Source organism: Amphiura filiformis, unplaced genomic scaffold (assembly GCF_039555335.1).
Source record: "Amphiura filiformis unplaced genomic scaffold, Afil_fr2py scaffold_122, whole genome shotgun sequence".
Taxonomy (NCBI): Eukaryota; Metazoa; Echinodermata; class Ophiuroidea; order Amphilepidida; family Amphiuridae; genus Amphiura; species Amphiura filiformis.
In genome coordinates this window covers 90,935-111,251 of record NW_027305586.1, presented here as the reverse complement: position 1 = coordinate 111,251, position 20,317 = coordinate 90,935, and the positions used below count along the sequence as shown (strand labels likewise).

The following is a 20,317-nucleotide window of genomic DNA, read 5'->3' as shown; positions in this document are numbered from 1 at the left end:
ACTGTAGTGATGATGATAGCTGATGTTGAGCTAAAGAGAATTGTAAAATTTCCATCTTCCACAGTCTCAAAAATCACAAAACTTGACCAAAAGAGGCACTGGTGCAAGTAGAATTGACAGTAGTAAACTCATCTGGTAAAACAACACAAAACATCACCAAACTGGAACATAAGGAGAGCAGGTCAGGAGCAGCATAGCGCTCACTTCTTTACTCAAAAAACCCCATAAATAACATGGCTGAAATAGACGGCCCATGGTCTTGGGTTGTCCTTTGTGGAGTAACTTTTATGTTCTTTTTGGAGAATGGTACAATGAAGGCATTCAGTGTGCTACTACCAGACCTACAGGAGCAACTCTCAAGTCAAACTTGGATTATTGGTTCTTGCATATCGATAATGACTGGATGGGGTTGCCTACTAGGTGAGCTATATTCTCCAGCAAAAGAAATCATAAGAAAACACTCCAAATCATGGGATGATTAGGGCTGTGCAATAATTATGAGATTATTATAAAATTTCGAATGGCCCGCCAAAAATCGCTTGCCCCCCCCCCTCCCTCGGCCTGCCAAATAATCTTTGCCTCCCCCTTACATATGCCAAATTTTTTGGATCCCAATTTGCAAACCTTATATGGTCTAAATATAATTATGTTGCGAGCGCAGCGAGCAGGAAAATTTGCATATTAAAGCGTTTCCGTACTGTTTTCCGAAGCCTTGTTAGAGCGTTTATTTAAAACGCACCCCATGAATGTGTGCCAAAAATCGCTTGCCCCCCCCTTCGCCTGCCAAAAATTCTTGCCCCCCAATTATACCCTCCCGGGACCCTCCCCACGCCTCATAATTATTGCACAGCCCCTTAGCAAAAGTACCTGTCTTTCGCTTAATCAGTTTGACTGACCAAATTTGAATCCAATATTATACATTCATTTGATTATGGTAGAAGTAGCATTATGGTACATTAGAACAACTTTAAACCACAGGTGACCAACAGCCTGCAATCCAAATGCAACTGGTAACGATGTCAAATGCTTACAAATAATCTCATGAATATATAAAATAAAAATTCCTTTAAAAAAGGAATGGGGCGCCCAATGTGAGCTTGGACGTGATATGGTGAATTCCATGGTGTGTAGATTTGGTATTATAATGATTTTTCTAGGGAAGAGTAGATTCAGTAGAAGATGATCAAATGCAAGAGAAATGTGTTTGATTGGGGAAGGTGTTCTGACAATCCAAATATAAACTTAGTCCACCTCAAATGACCTGTAACAATTTGTGATTGACATTACTTAAGGGGGTACTACACCCATGTGGTAAATTTGTGACTATTTTTGCATTTTTCTCAAAAAATAATTACACACTGGTAACAAAAGTTATGTATATTATTGGGGCAAGGAATCCAATTACTACACTGAAATTTCAGTGACTCAAGACAAGCGGTTCAGTAAATATGATAGGAAAGGAGGTACATCCTAGTGGTACCTCATTTCTGGTCATAAATAACAAACCACTTGTCTTGGGTCACTGAAATTCCAGTGTAGTAATTGGATTCCTTGCCCCTATAATATACATAACTTTTGTTACCACTGTGTTATTAGTTTTTGAGAAAATGCAAAAATAGACACTAAATTTATCGAGGGTGTAGTACCCCTTAATTCACCTCGGATGACTTTGATCTGACATTCAACATTTTCGCTTACACCAATCATATCCATAACAATTTAACTCTTACAACTTCCTGTCAACTCTCTAATTTAAAACTCTAAATTTCTGTCTGTTTGCCTTTTCTGTCTTGTACCATTTAGTACACTACAGTTTGTTACAATTATTAAGATAAGCAAACATTGCTGGGTAGATAACAGGATTTAGTTATTTACTTAATCCAATCATGGAGGTAGTAGCTAGTACTACCTCCATGATCCAATCATGGCATTAACGTCAATTTTGATCTTCTGTGTTTTAAAATACAACAATGTAGAACATGTATAATTAGTATGCCGTGTTGTTTGCATACAGTTTGCCGCCCAATTGTGCCACCATATTGCAACTTTGGCAATAACCGCTATATAGATTCTATGGTAATTAGCAAACAAAAGCCATCAGTTTAAGAGGCCTCGTTAATTGATCTTATCACTATGGACCACAAGAGTCTCATCCCAATGGCATAGTCCAATAACCTCAATTACATAATCATAGTGCAAAATTTGACCTCAAGTTGCAGAGTATGAGTTTGTGTACCCAAATTTTCAAAGGATGACTGTACAAATGTATTAGGGTTTAAGAACTGTTCCCATGATAGATGAGCATGTTGTGGATCCTAGTGTATGGTCAAATGTCACCGTCTATCGGGTTCTAAGGCACACGGTAAACTGGTTGAACGCATACAAAGGTCAGGATTTATTTGGTGTTTTTATAAGTCCTAATTTTGTATTTTAAACAAAGAATATACGCTCACCATTTTATCCCATGCATATCAGAAAACAATAATAAAATAAAATCCAAGCAAATTGTGGTTTTATTTCTGAGCTGGGCATAATTTTAGCAAAACAATTGTGAAGTCAATCTAGCAAGAGTGAAATTAGAAGCTTTTCACAAAGTCATGCCTATATGGTGGCGCCTCCGTAGAGGGCGCCCCAACAAAGCTATAGTAATTACAATGTATATGGCCTGTCAAACTGTCTGCAGGGTTGCCAAACCCGCGATTTGGTAGCCCAATTGGGCGACTTTTGAAGATTTTTCCGCGACTTTTGACAATTTCCTGTCCCATAGAAACCAATGGTTAAAAAAAAATTGGGCGACTTTTCAACTTTAGCTCCTGCAACTTCCGATAGTTTCCTGCCCCATAGAAACCAATGGTAAAGAGAAAAATTGGGCGACTTTTCGATTATGTGCCCATTTTTGCATTTTTCTCAAAAATTATAGCGCATTGGTGACAAGTAAGATCCACCAAAAAAGCGTTGACAACGTAAAGAAAGCAGCAAGTTTAAAAAGCCCCACCTCGGCTCACTTTTTGAAACTTGGTCCCATTTGTAAAAGATACTGATTTAAACTTTGTCATAATTATCAACTTAAAACATTTCCAGAAGTGTAAATGTATCTTTAATGTGCCGATGCGATATTAAGTTGTTAGCATTCTGGAACGATCAGAAAGGTTATTATGTTGTTCATGGCCAATATCCTATATATGTTTTGTTTTATAATAAGTAGGCATGTTAATGGCAATGATGCTATTGTTTAAAAGTTAAAAACACCGATTTGCTGTTGATATTCAAAATGGGACCAAGTTTCAAAAAGTGAGCCGAGGTGGGGGCTTTTTAAACTTGCTGCTTTCTTTACGTTGTCAACGTTTTTTGGTGGATTTTATTTCTTTTTATGAATGTAGCCAAGCAGCTTTAAGTTTGGAAAGTCATCGGGTTACGAAGTACTCCATAAAACGAATAAAACAAAACATAGATGTTTGAAATTATATGTTACTAGCGGTCACCCGTCTTTCGCGATCAGGGTCTTTCGCGGTTGGTAAATTTTGTTATATTTTGTGTACATGTAAATGTTTTATTTGATGTGATTAATGGTATGAGAGGAGATTATCATTTAGAACTTAGAAGTATAATATTTAGTATCTTTTCCATATAAATCAATGGCTTGAAATTGCAATTAGATCATGATCGAAGCAAGTCTTCTTGCCACCATATCATATCCACCGTGAGAAGTCTTGCCCCTGTGGGATGCTAGCCGCTCTGCTATTTAAGATTTTTATGCATTTGTTTCTACAGTACTTTTTAGCCCATTTTGGACAAATTTGTTGTACCTTTTAGCTCATTTTTTATCATTTTCATCCAAGTTTGTCCCCCACCTTGAAATGTATCTTGCTGCCCCGCCTCCTGCAAAAGTCCTGGCTACATCACTGAGCAGATGAACACAATTTTATTCACATCCCTCTTGGCCCCTGTGGCCTGCTGGCTGATCTGATATTTTAGATTTCTAACCTATGCATTTGTTGTACTTTTTATTTGTTAGCCCATTTTGGATAAATTTGTCGTACTCTTATAGCCCCATTTGTGACATCCCCCCCATGAAATTTGCCTTGCCCCCCCCCCCTCTCTCTCTCTCTCTCTCCTCTCTCTGAAAAGTCCTGGCTACACCATTGTGCAGCTGAAACAATTTTATTCACATTTCCTTACACTCTATTTCATATAAAGTTACAACCCTGATTAATTTGTCCTTCAAAAGTTTCACTTACAAACTAATTCAATAAACAAACACTCTACTGTTGACTATAGGTTCTCCATAAAAACACAAAATACATGCTAATGTTGATAAATTAGTTGAATAAACAATAGATGTTAATTGAGTTTCTACTGTGTCATGTAATAGTTGAGACTACAGGCATACTTCTACTGTGTCATGTAATAGTTGAGACTACAGGCATAATATCCTCACACCGATGACAGGATAGAAGGCCTAATTCAGGCTATGTCAACATTATTTAGCATGCAGGTGCTCTGGTAGTGGCTTTGAAACTAATTAACATAATTTGACACCTTTAACGTAAACAAAAACAAAATTGGACGTTTTATTGGGGTGCGGACAACTTTACTCTACGCAACGCAACCTTGTTTTATGACAGTAAATAATTTAATAAAACTTTTTCAGCCGTTTATTTTTAAAACTTGCTGGTCACAGCTACCGCGTGACTGTAATGTTAATAGGGATACATATACATTTTAATAAACTTTATTCAAGGCAACTAAGAAAATGTAAATATGAACAACACATACCCAATGTTGACGATGCCAGCGAGACACAGTCAGTGCGATTTACTTCAAATTGAAGCTGAGAAATGCGTGTATATGTAGCAAGGCTTATACTACGGAAGCGTCTAAGTGCCACGACTTAGCAAGATAATTATGTTTTAATGATTGTAGTTTTTGTAGCCCTTCTTGAATGGGCAATCTAGTTGGATATCCAAATTTCGCGGTTGATAGTTCTTTGTAGCCCTGTGTGGCACTCTAGTTGGATTTCCATATTAAGCGGCTGTTGTTGGCGGTCTTTCGCGGTTTGTAGTTTTAATTTCCCTCATTCTTCATGTCAACCATGATTGTGGTTTTGTAGCCCTCATGGGCAATCTAGTTGGATATCAAAATTTCGCGGTTGATAGTTCTTTGTAGCCCTCGCGCTGCAATCTAGTTGGATTTCCTATTAAGCGGCGGTTGTTGGCGGTCTTTCGCGGTTTGTAGTTTTAATTTCCCTCATTCTTCAAGCCCTGCTCTCTATCGGGGGTTACGTGTGTCTGTGGTGGGGACAGTCCCTCCTTTTAATAGTCATTTGGGTATTTTTGCCGCTTTGCTAATTTGCCTTTACGTAACTATGACTTTAGTGGCCTTCCATATTTGGTTGTATCTTTTTGGATACGTTTTTGTCCATGCTGGCCTTCCATACTATAATAATTTTTCACACGTATAGAGTGTATGCAATAAACCAACCGGAACGGTATAACAATTGAAATGACAGTCATGTTGGAATACAGTTCTACGATAGCTGAAGATGACAAAGGGACAGGTCTCTAGATCGATTCAACAACCATTCATACATATCACATGTTTTATTGTCCTATTATCATGCGAATCGCCCAGTGGTAGGACAGAACTAAAATGAGAAAAATATTGGTAACATCTTGCTTTGATAAAAAAAATAATATCATAATAGCACTGGATGATTAAAATTGTGTTATCCTTGATTAATGACAATAAAATTATTGTTTAATAAAATATTGAAAAAATAAGTTGGTCATCGGATTTTGAACTCGAGTCCCCGGATTAGGAGTTCAATGCCTTAACCATTACACCACGAGACTCGGCTGCGAAATACCGTGTCGATGTACAATATTTATTATATGAATTGATGTGTCGTCCAAAAAGAACAAAAGAATTGTGAAAAACTTGATTTTTTGGCGAATGGGGATCGGAATTTGTATGTATACGGTATTTCAGAAATTGCTAGGGTATAATTGGAAGTGAATCTGAAAAAGTAGTGTGAAGGTGATAACCAGGTAGCCGTGTCCTGTAGCAGTGTCTAAAAATTCTGGATCAGTATGATTTGCAACTAATTTTCGCTATGAAATACCGCGTGAAATGGAAGCAAATATATTTGTTTATTACGAACAATGATTGACTGTAGGATTGGTGGCCCTTTTTGAATTAATGAGTTGTCAAGATATTACACCTGGGACTGTAAATAACATTTAGCATGGTTTTAGATACATTTTGTACCCAGCTAAAAAATAACATCGAACAATAGAAGTCAAGTGTTTTAATGTTAGCTGTAAATAAAGTCTCGCCGGAGCATCTGTTATTAGTCTTCTTTATCAGTCTTTTTTTTTTTTTAACTTGCTGGTCACGGCTACCGCGTGACTCTAATATGTATATTATAGGGGCAAAGACTACAACTACTGCACTGAAAATTCAGCAACTCAAGGCAAGTATTTATTGCTTTATTGATCAAATATTGGTTTCCCTCATTTTTGACTGTAACTCCACAACTGTTGTCTGTGCTGAAATAAAATTTCCAGTGCAGTAGTTGCAGTCCTTGCCCTCTATAATATACATATTTTACTTGTCACCAATGCCCTATAATTTTTGAGAAAAATGCAAAAATAGGCACAAAATTGGGCAGGGGTGTAGTGCCCCCTTAATAAACCTAAAGATGGCTATGATGATTTTTGACAAATTTGGTAAAAAGCATGAGCAGCACCCTATCCAGTGTACTACACAGAATTGCCTTTCAATGACACTAGGTGGTCTTTGACCCCATGCCACTATATGGCCTCAACCCTATGGCATAGTCCAATAACCTCAATTAAACAATCATAGTACAAAATTTGACCTCATGTTAAAGAGTATGATTGTTTGTACCCAAATTTTCAAAGGTCATTCAATGAATGTGCAAATGTATTGGGGTTCAAGAACCGTGCCCCTGATAGATGAGCATGTTGTGAATCCTAGTGTGTGTAAACCACAGAATTAGAGAAGGAGAACCGGGACTCCCTATATCGCCACGTACAATCGCGCCGTCAGCTATGGGGAGAAAATTGGGGGTATTCGGGTCCTTGCCGACGGTGCGCGGAGACGAACGAAAACAATTCTGCGTTTCATATGAAGCGTCTTGGTACTCGCATAAAGTGCGTCTCTCAAACGCGCCCATCATCCATGGCGGCGCTTGCATGAAAAACGAATATGCCTCGAGCGCATTCCGAGGGAAACCGAATACCCCCAATTTTTGCTCCATGCCTGTATCAAGATGGCGGTCGAGTCCTGGTTCTCTGGTTTTAATTCTGTGGTGTAAACACACTCTTATAGAACATCACCATCTGAATCATCATTTTGATCAAATTCATTTCTTAGTATGACCACAGATACTCATGACAGAAATCATATTACACTTACACATATGTGACCATCCAGCACAACTGAGCCCTGAAGTCGCCAATCATCATTTTTGAGATATTCAACCAAAATATTCTGCTTGAAATTAGCTTTAAAATGATGTATATCATGTCTATAGTACTTGACATTTAAGTAGTGAAAAATCAATAAAACAGTCAATAAATGTTTTGGAGGGATATAGGGGTTCATGACCTCTGAGTCTACGATCCCGTCTCACGATCCATGCAGTTCTGACTTCACAGGTCAAGAGTCGTCAAATCGATCAACGAACTGGATCATTCTGCTGAAGGTTGTAGTAATAACAACCAAAAATTTCAGGTGAGCAACTTTATGTGTTGTGAACAAAGTTTAATTACACAGCCGTGACGTTAGTCACGGCTGTGTCTTTTTTCTTACAGGTTCTTGCACAGCCGCCATCGGCGCTGTGCATTGTTTTTACCGCGTTCTTCTTTCTTCTGATTCTTCTGTCAACATTATGATCAGCCATCGTAGCCACATGCTTTCAGGCATGTTGACCATACTTGGTCAGTAGAACCGTTTGGTGGTGCCATAGATGTCACATGATCAACTTCCGGTCAAATGTCATCCACTTCCGGTCAATGGCCAAAACTTGGATTTTCACTAAAAATGCTACTCCTCCCACATATTACATAGCACCGTGACGTCACTTACACACATGCATCATCTATAGCCAATGTCTAAAAGTTGTTCACAGAATTGGGATCAAAGGTCATTAAGGGGTCACTTCCGGTAAAAGTCTGACAAATTTGTAAAAAATATTCAAAAAATCACTGTCTTTATATATTACATAGCAGAGAGTCGCCATTAGCACACATGCATCGCTACTAGCTAGGGTCTTTAGGATGCCTACAGTTTTGGGGTCAAAGGTCATTAAGGGGTTACTTCTTGTCAAAAACCAAAATTATCAAAAAAGTTTAAAATTTTTTTATCTCAAAGTGTAAACAGACCAGAGTAATATAATCATCATACATGAATCAGTGTTACCTGATGTATGCATGGTATTTTTATTTTGGGGGTCAAAGGTCATTAAGGGGTCACTTCCTGTTTTTAGCTAAATAACTCTAAGAATTTTTATCTAGACAACTACACAAAGTAGAATTTTTTAATTAAAATTGGAACAATGCATTTTGTCGGTGTAGATGTGGTTTTCTTTTCATTGAGGTCAAAGGTCATTAAGGGGGTCAAAAGGTCAATCATAAATTTAAAAAAATCAAAATCCATGTATAAGTTCCGATTAAGCTGAAATTCACCAGGAATATTCCTTATGACATCCTAAGCGCTATGTAATATTTTTGCGGGGTCAAAGGTAATTAAGGGATCACTTCCGGTTCTCACAGATTCGGGTCATAACTCATTTGTCACTGCGGTTGTGCATGCTCAGGGTCGCAGGCTAACATAATCAGATCTCGTCCTTTCTTTCTTTCTGCCGACCATTACATTTGCTCTAGCACTCACATGCTTACACTGATTTGTACCTAATTTGGTCACAACCATCATTGCCCATGCCCCTACATGTCACATGAAACTCGTGGGGACAAAGGTCACGCTGGGGTCATAGGGTCAAAAACGTGATTTCAACTCAAAATGCTTCTTCTCCTACAGATTACGTATGACGGTGACACCACTTGCACACATGCATTGTTATTACCCAGTGTCTATGGGGTCCTCACAGATTTGGGGTCAAAGGTCATTAAGGGGTCACTTCCGTATAAAACGAAAAACCTTCAAATTTTTTTTTTATTTGCTAAGAAAAACATAGGACAGTAATCGGTATGTTCACACATGAATTGTGGTTACCCAATTCATATGTGGTATTTTTTATTTGGGGTCAAATGTCATTAAGGGGTCACTTCCGGTCTGAGACGAAAAACCTTCAAAATGCCCCCCTTCTGTCACAAGTAAACATAGCAAAGTGGTGCCACATGCACCCATGCATTGACATTAGCCAATGTCTATGGGCGTTTTCATATATTTTGGGGTCAAAGGTCATTAGGGGTCATAACACGGCTGTGTTCGTGGGTTAGACCACAGCTAAGTCTAGTTCTTCTTTCTGCCGACCACTACATTTGCTCTAGCACTTACATGCTTACACCGATTTTGAACTTGGTCACAACCATCATTGACCATGCCCCTACATGTCATATGAAACTTGTGGGGTCAAAGGTCACGCAGGGGTTATAGGGGTCAAAACGTGATTTCAACTCAAAATGCTTCTTCTCTCACAGATTACGAGGACAGTGACACCACTTGCACACATGCATTGTTATTATCCAGTGCCTTCAAATGTTTTTATTTGCTAAGAAAAACATGACAGTAACGGTATGTTCACATATAAATTGTAGTTACCCTGTGTATATGTGGTATTTTTTAATTTAGGGTCAAAGGTCATTAAGGGGCCACTTCCGATATAAAACGAAATATCTTTAAAATGCTTCTTCTCCCACAAATTACGTAGGACAGTGACACCACTTGCACACATGCATTGTTATTACCCAGTGTCTATGGGGTCCTCACAGATTTGGGGTCAAAGGTCAAAGGTCATTAAGGGGTCACTTCCGGTATAAAACGAAAAACCTTTAAAATGCCCCTTCTGCCACAAAAAACATAGGACAGTAACGGTATGTTCACACATGAACTGTGGTTACCAAATTCATATGTGGTATTTTTTAATTTGGGGTCAAAGGTCATTAAGGGGTCACTTCCGGTCTGAGACGAAGAACCTTTAAAATGCCCCTTCTGCCACATAGCAAGGTGGTGCCACATGCACCCATGCATTGACATTAGCCAATGTCTATTGGCGTTTTCATATATTTTGGGGTCAAAGGTCATTAGGGGTCATAACACGGCTGTGTTCGTGGTCTTAGACCACAGCTAAGTCTAGTTCTCATTCATTTTGAATACTCCCAAATGTAGGTATGTTTGCAAGTTATTTGAAGAGCAGGTTTGGGGTTCGACTCTGTATCATGTTTTGTGGGTTGGTATCAAGCACTGGTCTGATAGTTTGTGCATATGCAACTAATGTATACCTTCTACTTCTTGGTATCATTTTAACAGGTAAGTCCCAACTCATGTTTGCATATGCGTGCGTCACACAGTGTCATCGCCCCGATATCTTCATGACAGAAATCGCCATGGTAGGTTGAATCCACAGCCACACATGGCCATTTTGTTCCGACCTTTGAGACGCATAATGAGCTGAGGGACATCTGACTAAGGCTACTGACAATAGCCTGGTAATGGACCTCTCTGTGTGTGAGTGAGCATGTATACGCCATGAGGTCAATCTGCTTTAAGACTGCCTCCACGAATGAGTGCAGCTAGCCTATGCTGCGCTATAGTTCAGCACATATAAAATCAGAATTTTTGTCAATTTTTGAGTTCAAGACGCACGGTTCTTTCTCAAGACACAAGCTAATGACTATCATATCCGTTCAACACATAAATTCAAGTGCAAGGAACAAAATGTGGTTTCTTTAGACTAATGTAAGTATTAACCGGGCGACGTCAGTGTGCGTCTGCCATGCATTAAAGCAACACACAACTAGTGAAAGTGCTGTGCCCAACTGCGTGCACTCCATTCTATATCAATACATGGTGTTATGAGTATATTTTTTTGCCTCTATGTCCAATAAACTTTAGTAGGTGATATACGCAAAGCTTGTGCTCCCTTCAAGAGTGCCGCTCAGCACCGACCAATGCTTTGACACAAAATCAACCAATCAGACTATCAGTTTGTTGTTATGAATATCAGACAATTAAATCAGCCAATTAGAACCTCACTTCTGTATTTACGCTGTGCACGCTTTTCTGCCAGAGAACTGTAGTGGGTATGGGTTAGTGGTGTTTGTGTGGACAAAGAGAGAGAAGAGAGATTTTTTTTTCTCTCAACTGTGACAATAAATTTTTGTCTTGTATTTTTTTTTCAATCCTTCCAGGTTTCATGTATCTTCAAGAAAACATTGCTTTAGGAATAGTTCCTGAATATTTTGACAAATACTACAATCTTGCAGTCAATATCTACGGTTTTGGATCAGGTCTAGCTGTTGTAGTTTACCCTTTGCTAGTGCAGATGGCTCAAGACCACTATGGATGGCATGGTGCTCTGCTCTTACTCGGTGCACTGACCACGCATTCTTTAATTTTTGGTGCCCTCATAAAACACAACAAAGCCGAAAAGAGCTTATCTATACCACTTATCAGAGATAATCCACAAGGAGAAATTGACAAAACAAATTTCATATTAAATCTGAAATTTCTGACATCTATTCTGAAGAGATGTGACGCAAATTTGCTCACAGATCCCTCCTTTATTTTCCGAGTTGTACTGCCTGGTATTGCTAACGGTTACACGGTTTCAGGATGGTTAATTTACATAGTATCATTTGCTTTATCGGTTGGAGCCACAAGAGCAGAAGCTTCCTTGGTAGCCACAACTGGAGGTATTGGCCTGATGATTATCCGAATTGCGCTGCCATTTCTGAATTCAATTATGACATACAGACAACTATTGTATGCCTCTTCAATCACAATGGCCGCAAGTTTGGCACTGATGACTTTATTTCAAAGTATACCTATGCTTAGCGTCATGTCCATGATATTTTGCCTGGGTACCGGTACCCTCACTACTGAAATCTACATAGCTGCTAGGGATGTGACAGAAGATGACCAATATATCAATGCTGTATCGTGGTTTCACTTAAGTTTTGGTTTTTCCATGATAGCAGGTGGGACTCTATCAGGCAAGTAAAAAACAATTGTGTATAGATGATGAGTTGACCTCAATGTTTATCAACAAAGGCAAGGGACTGGTATATTGAAATGCTTGAGTGAACCGCATGCAACCACTACACTGTTCAATAGCCTTATTGTGATGGGGCGGGTGTTTTAAAAACACGAGCCCTGATCAAAATATGATGTGCGCACGCATACCGCCAGGCAAAAAACAATGGAAATTGTGATGATGCATGCGCATACTGCCAGGCATTGACGTCAGAAGTCAACACATCTATATGATAAATAAATAAATGGAACAGACAAAATCTATTTTTGACATACGTTATGCTATTGCAGTACTGAAAGCAAGCAACGCATCAATTTCAAATACCACACCCCTTTCAAGAAAGAAATTCCACTTCAACTGAGTCTCCAAGTTCGTAACTAATTAATGTCTTTTGCATGATGATGTACTTATCTGGCAAAGCCTCTTCTGTGTACACATATATCTCTTGTCACTTTTAGTTAAGTAGTGATGACAAAATGGGCTATTCCATTTAAAATCCACACTACCCCTGTGGAAGATTTTGTAAATATCTTCCACAGGAGGAGTATGAATTTTAAATAGAATGAATACTTTAGCAGCTCCATTTGAAATTCACCCTCCCTCAGTGGAAGATTCAGGTTGAATCTTTCTCAGAGGGTGCATGCAATTCAAATGGAGCCACCTAATGTGTTCATTCTATTTGAAATTATACCCCCCCGTGGCAGATATTTCCAAAAGCTTCCACAGGGGTAGTGTGGATTTTAAATGGAATAGCCCAATGTGTCTCTGTATGTGATAGAGCATTCACTGTGAACCACCTTTACACGCAAGTGTATTAGGCTGTGATTCCGAGAACCATGTGCACATTTCAAGGCTAGATGCAAGTGATATCACTGTCAAACTCAAATCAACATAAGTATAAGCTTGTACTGAGTGGTGCAGCATTCCAATTTTGGCAGGATTGCTGCAATTGTGAGGTGAATGTGAGGCGACCACCCATCTAGGCGGTGGCAGGAGGCACTAAATCAAAAATCCTAAAATTTGGGTGCTTTTAATAATTTGAATAAATCATCCAATTGGGTGGATAATCATTTAATTGACCACTTCCATTACACACTGATAGATTAATTAGAAACACTTGAAAAGGGTGATTTTCAACCTTTTGAAGCACAAAACGACTGCGTAAATTGGCAAATGAAAGAAAAATTGCCAGTGAAAACCACTGCGCTTTGATATGCTCAGCAACTATTTCTGACGAGCAGCAGGTTTTCCAAAGTAGCCCAATTCAGAGATGTAAGTGGAGAACGAATCCATTTCCTGACAATCAACCTGGCCCTTATAGACAGGTGGCCAAGCTTGCGTGCGGCATTGAACATTTATGGGGGCTCGTCCGGGAATAGGTTACAGCAGTGGTTAAAGGTATCACCATTTTACTTTTGAAATTATTTGTGGGACAAAAGACTAGTCTGAAATTTGTGTTTGTTCATATTACAGGAATCATATTTGACATGTCAGGAAGTTTCAGCATCTCCTTTCTCCTGTTATCTGCAGTGTCTTTGCTGACAGCAGTTTCTCTTGGATTGGAAAATATATGGAGAGCAATAACCAGCTAAAAAAAGGAATTTTCATATATGTTTCAAATAATGCGATTCATTCAAAGTACACAGCCAAATGCTTGGACAAATGGAACATTGTTTTAATCCCAGGCTGACATTACTATACAAGATTTTTTAATCAAAGATGAAGATGACAATTTTCATTTGATTTTAGGCTTTTGCTGATAATGTAACAGGCACCCAATAGACTTTTTCATATTGAAGTTTTCCGAAGTGATGACCCAGTTTTGAAAAATGGTTGTGTGTTGCATCAGTGCACGCAGTTGAAGAGCGTGTATGTGTATTTACGCGGGCATGTAAAGACGAACATATCCGATGCCGATTCACACGATATGACAAGGTCTATTTTGATCCCATTTAGTAGGCCAGCCAAGACCCCATATGGACCGTCAAGTATACACATCATGGCAGAAAAAAATCCACTAGTCTCAGGTGATAGGCCCATGCATGGGGGGGGGGGGCATCCTTCAAATTTGTCCAAAGGGGACATCCCACCTATGAATCCTACATGTAATAGATATAAAATTAAAGCAAATAAATGTCCTATGCACTTTTCCTTTTAGCCCTAAATTACTGTTTTGGGGCAAAATAGGTAAAATTGCCCAAATTTGCGTATTTCGATACATCAAATACCAAAATTCACCTTCATTTTTTGGCTAAAATAGCCTGACATTTTAAAAAACTTTTGTCTTATTTCAGTTCCATGCAATCGTCCCAGTAAAACAGATATGCTCGATCCCTTCCTAATAGGGCTCATATTGAAATACCCTACCACGTTTTCAGATAGACGGCAGGATTCCCCTCGCTAAGCGCGCGCCTCAGGAAAGCTCGGTCATAAAACGGGTGGATTATATGCATCGGTGATACACAAATATTACATTGTTGGGCTGTCTTAATATCTTGGTGATGTCAGATTTTTAAATAAATGCGATCAAAGATGATTTATTGTTGTGTTGATTATATTCACTTATTGGGTTACCATACTTGGATTGATATTCCCAGTTCTCCCGCTCCCTTCGCCTAAAGTAACCAAAAATTATCGTTCTGAATATCCTGTACTTAGTTCAGCTTGTAATTGGTGGGAAAATTGATATAAACTCCTCAAAAAAAGTTTGGAAACTTGCCATAACGGCTTTATATCAGAAAAAAATGAAATCTATTTCCATATTATTTCATATCAATACAAGCGTTGTCCTTTCCTGTCAAAAATGACACCAAATTTGTGACCATAACTTATCTTATTGTTGAGTAACTGTCTTTGAAAGACAAGCAGGTCTCAAACAAAATGTGCCAAATCTGCCATTGTCTGCGCCATTTGCATCAGTAAACATGAATAAGGAATACCACACTGTTTCATTAAAAACGGTTTTGTACTGTCAGTCTCGCTGTACCGGTCTTCTGCAGCCGTTGTTTTTCTTGGATGGCCACTTCTGGGTCTGTCTTTGACATCTCCGGTCTGATGAAACTTGACTTTTAGCTTGGAGATCATACTGCAGGAAAATCCAAATGTTGCCGTGATTCTGAGGTATGCCAGCCTCAAGCTGACCAATAGCGCGAGCCTTATCCAGGTCTGGTAATCGAGCCATGTTTGCTTAGAAATTTCTTGCAAATGACCACTATGAAGAAGTGACCAGCAAGATAGGTTGACTTGCGTTGATCTGTTTGAATCCAGAAGTAGTAGAACTGCTAATCCCATCCTAGCACTTTTCATTCAACATGATGTACTGCAAACAACTTTTCATTCATTCTTTTATTCATGCATTAAACCACTCGTTCATTCATTCAGAGCAATAAGATGAGCGCAGATATAATGGTCAGTTTCGCACATTTTCTTTGAGACCGCTCTGTCTTTCAAAGCAAGTTACTCAGCCGTGGAATAAGCTATCGTCACAAATGAGGTTTAGCTAATCCCATCCTAGCACTTTTCATTCAACATGATGTACTGCAAACAACTTTTCATTCATTCTTTTATTCATGCATTAAACCACTCGTTCATTCATTCAGAGCAATAAGATGAGCGCAGATATAATGGTCAGTTTCGCACATTTTCTTTGAGACCGCTCTGTCTTTCAAAGCAAGTTACTCAGCCGTGGAATAAGCTATCGTCACAAATGAGGTATCATTGTTGACAGAAAAGAACAATGTTTTCGCTGGTATGAAACAATATAGAGATAGATTTCAAAATTTTCTGATATACAACCGTTTTTGAAAGTTTCCAAACTTTTTTTGAGGAGTTTAGAATGGCATGGACACAGTACTTTGTTAGTTGCACATTTAGTAATGTCAACATTGTACATTCTACAATCTACATCGATGTATGCAGGGCCGGATTTACCATAGGGCCAGATGGACCCGGACCCAGGGCCCAAAAATTGCCCTGTGCAGTGTGCATCTTCCAAAATTTTGCGCGCACTGGCCTATTGTAATAAAATTCAGCTTCAATTCGGGCTAAAATAGTCTAAAATTGAAAAATTTTCGCACGCAAATGTCCTTGTAATATCTAAAAACTTAGCCACTTGAGTGCACATGCCTTCTCACAGTGCGTTTGGGGCCTCCAAATTTTGGCTTGGTCCAGGGCCCCAAAAAGGTAAATCCGGCCCTGGACGTATATTTTTGCCCAAATGTAAGCTGAAGAAAAGAATAGCATCAGTTAAGACTGCAATCGCAATAGAGGTTTTCTGTGTTCTGTAAGCTGCATATCCAATCAGTGACTGCTATCGCTGACCTCTAGTTTTTTTTTGTCTCCTAACTGAAGGTTGTAATGTTTCCATCCACAGCAAAAACCAAATAAGTATATAAAACATTCCAAATTAATTCAGACTAGTCATTTATTCTGTGTTTTTGATCCCACATTGCAGTCAATAAACACCCAATGAATAAATTTAAATAAATTATACACATCTTGACTTGGTACATAGTAATATACGACACATACATTATCACACGTTTTACATACTGCTTTTAAAAATGACATATATAATTGTGTATGCTAATATACATGGCACTTTGTTATATACAGTATTTACAACATTTTATTACAAACAACTGAAATAAGTTTTGATATTTCTAAATGCATTTATGGTAAAAAAATCCAGTACCAAATAAACAATTGAACGATTGAAACTCATGCACAGCTCCAAATGTGCTTGTTACATGGCTAAGAACTAAAACTGCGCCAGCAAAATTGATCTTTCAAAGCCTGTCTAGATGGTTTTGAAATATAGGACACTGAGATACTTCTAGAACACAAAGTATCCAAAGTATACAGCAGTGATATAATTTGGTTCACCTCAAATTTGGTAGTGATATCAATGCTTTTTTCACGGTTGCGCTGCAAGCATGCCAAAAGCAACAAGCCGCCCCCGTACACATGTGTGTGTACACTCAGCACATTTAACTTTACACGCGCGATTCAATACTGTAACGAGTGAAACATGCACATACTACCAAACTTGAGGTGAACTAAATTATGATGCTAAAATGGTGCATTGGACTAATTCACATAGTTCTGTTTTAGCCTTTCATATATAGCATCACAGTTGAAGTGATGCCTAGTGCTGGATGATATTTGATTTTTCAATACTGCCCGTACCAATGATCAGTATCTATCTATATATAAATATGTTCAATACGCTAATAAACGGCAAGACTCAAAACATTGTGGGTTCATACAGAATGACGCTGACGCAGTCACATATCCAGTAACAAAAAACAAATAAATTTGCTATTAATAAGTTAACAACTTCAGCCGAACAAAAGTTGATTCCTATTCTAGTTGAAATCTATACACCTCCTATATTAGTGAATCTATTTGAAATTCACAACCCGTGTGTGAGAGATTAAGGTCATATTTTCCATAATATAGGAGGTGTATGGATTTCAACTAGAATATACATGTATCAATGGATCATTCACACAGAGGCAAACATTTTTTGGGGCTTTTAAATTGAATACCTGAGTGGAAGAAGGGCCCAACTCCAATTTTTTACAAAAATGAGTTGGACCCAGCATTTTATTGCCAGCAGACTGTTCTTCCTTGTGTGTGAAAGATGAGCCAAAATTCACTCTCTAAATAGTCTTCCACATACACTTAATCATGAGTTTTCATGAAGAAAGGCCCAACTCCATGGAGTTGGGCCCTTCTTCCACAAATATTGGATTAAAGAGGAATTTTGTTCATCCATGAAATCTGCTTTTCACTACAATAAACTTTCTTGCTAACATATTACATGCTTCTACTTGTGCAAATAATGGATAATTACCTAATTTCTGTAGCTATTTATAACACACCTGCTTAAGGAACTGGCACTTACAGTATATTAGTGGAAGAAGGGCCCAACTCCAGTTCGTATTAAGACCTGTACCGTTGCTATGGGAACATCATATATAATTTCGAATGTATGTAATATTGTATGTTCATGTATTAAAAGTCCCTGAAGATGAAAACATTCTGTCTATAAAACTTTTCCAAATATTAAGTTTTTTCTTAATATCTCAAAAACAGTTTTGATGGAGTTGGGCCCTTCTTCCACTCAGGTATTCAATTTTTAGTTTGGTTCTCAAATTACCCCACAAAAGGTGCAAAAATTAAAGTCTCACAAAAAGTTCCCGCTACAATATGCTAAGGCATTCCAGTAGAGAAACAGTCAAGTATAAAAAAAAAATTCATAACAGTAGTTTTGTATATTTTTCACCTTTCTCACTGCTAAGAGAATTTGAATACATATAAGAAAGCATTTTCTAAGTAGGTAATGGTGAAGCCAACTGACGAGGGCATAAAAAGCATCAAGGGTTAATATATGTGATGCGATCAAGCAAAATCACTCGGAACTCGGAAATATTGATTTTGAGATATATCCAGACAAAGGAAATATTTCCTTTTGCTTCCTTTTGTTTTGGAAACTCTTTAATTGCTCATAGCTTTGGAACTGGTTGTTCAAGTTCAATGGGGTTTTCTGCAAGATGCAGCTTTGTAAATGCTTTTTACTATCTTTTAAGAAACGGAAAATTTAATATTTCTGAGTTCCGACTGATTTTACTTGATCGCATCACATATGTGACCTGCTACCACGAAATCAACAAAATGAGTATAAAGTCGCGGTGAATTTACGCTGATTTCATGGTAGCAGGTCACATATAGAGGTCTGCATGTGATATAGTTACCCACAAACATTGACCGAATGTTTAAATCTATACCTCTAATATACAAATCAGTTTTATTCCACTGAAAATATAAAATGCACACAATAAAGCTTGATCCCAACAGTTATTAAAGAGACTGCAGTACAAGAAGAGACTAAATCCTTTGTTTGAAGTCAATTGATAAAAGAATGTGCAACTTCTAGTAGATATAAAAGGATCCTTCTGTATGTGAAGAATGGGGAAGAAAGAGCAAGGCATATAAACTTGATACCTTGAAACTTGTCCATCCCCTGCATTTTTATTATTTTGTTTATGATCCTATCTGAATTGATTTAGCATGCATTACTCTTTCTTTCCCATTGTATGAAATCAGTGCTACTTAAAGCCCCACATTGACAATCATTGTTTCCCAGGTAAACAGCAGACAGCAGGCCAGACCATGGCCAGACAGTAACATGAGTGGGCTTAATTCACCTTGAAGGCATGGATAGTCTTACAAATATGTGCTAACTTTCCCCTAGGCCCTCCAATATGCTATGCGTGCTACAACTGCTTCTGGTCAGTTTATACTCCCATTTCCCCATCTATTTTTCAAAGTGCAAATTAAAGGGCATGCCTGCTTAAAGCCCCACATTGACAATCATTGTTTCCCAGGTAAACGGCAGACAGCAGGCCAGACCATGGCCAGACAGTGACATGAGTAGGTTTATTTCAAATTGAAGGTATGGATAGTCTTGCAAATACAGGCTAACTTTCCCTTAGGCCATCCAATATGGCATGCATTAGTAGGACTACAACTGGTAAGCTACTGGTCAGTTTACACGCTGCATTTCCACATCTGTTTTTTCAAAGTGTGGCTTTAAGTTCCATAAGACCAGAAAAAAAAAAAATTGTTTGCTTGCCCTCAAATGGATTTTAAAAATTGGGTCGGTCGGGAAAAGTTTTTTTTTTTTTTTTTTTTTCCGTTTCCCAGAAACAGACATGGCGAATACCGAATCGGCGAATGCAATTAATGGTTCAAGCATTTCCGTAGCAGCAACATCACGCCATGGTCCAGCATCTGTGCTCGCCACTTGCACCTTAAACAATTGTAGCTCTTCTACATGTAGGCCTACGTTTAATGAAGTGTACAATTCTCCTACATGTAGTGTTTTCTGCTTTTCAAAACTATCATATTAATCAGCGTGTTCTGTCCCTTGCTTCACCTGTACAGCTAGCGCGCTACTCGTGTTGTGTCCGCCATGTTTAAAGTGAAATCATATTTATACCGAGCGTTTTGTGCTCTTAATAAAAGTAGCCTCAACAAACATGTTGAAACAAAATAGTGCAATGTTACTTC

At 38.4% G+C, this 20,317-nt stretch overlaps 1 protein-coding gene across 1 annotated transcript; it reads left to right on the top strand.

Annotated features, from left to right (window-relative positions):
• The first annotated feature begins 312 nt into the window (after positions 1-312).
• Positions 313-12,465, top strand: LOC140145053 (monocarboxylate transporter 12-like). Its single transcript, XM_072166840.1, has 3 exons — positions 313-420; positions 10,375-10,515; positions 11,397-12,465. Exons 1-3 carry the CDS (start codon positions 396-398, stop codon positions 12,206-12,208), a joined length of 978 nt encoding a protein of 325 aa, XP_072022941.1. The 5' UTR covers positions 313-395; the 3' UTR covers positions 12,209-12,465.
• The last annotated feature ends 7,852 nt before the right edge of the window (positions 12,466-20,317 follow it).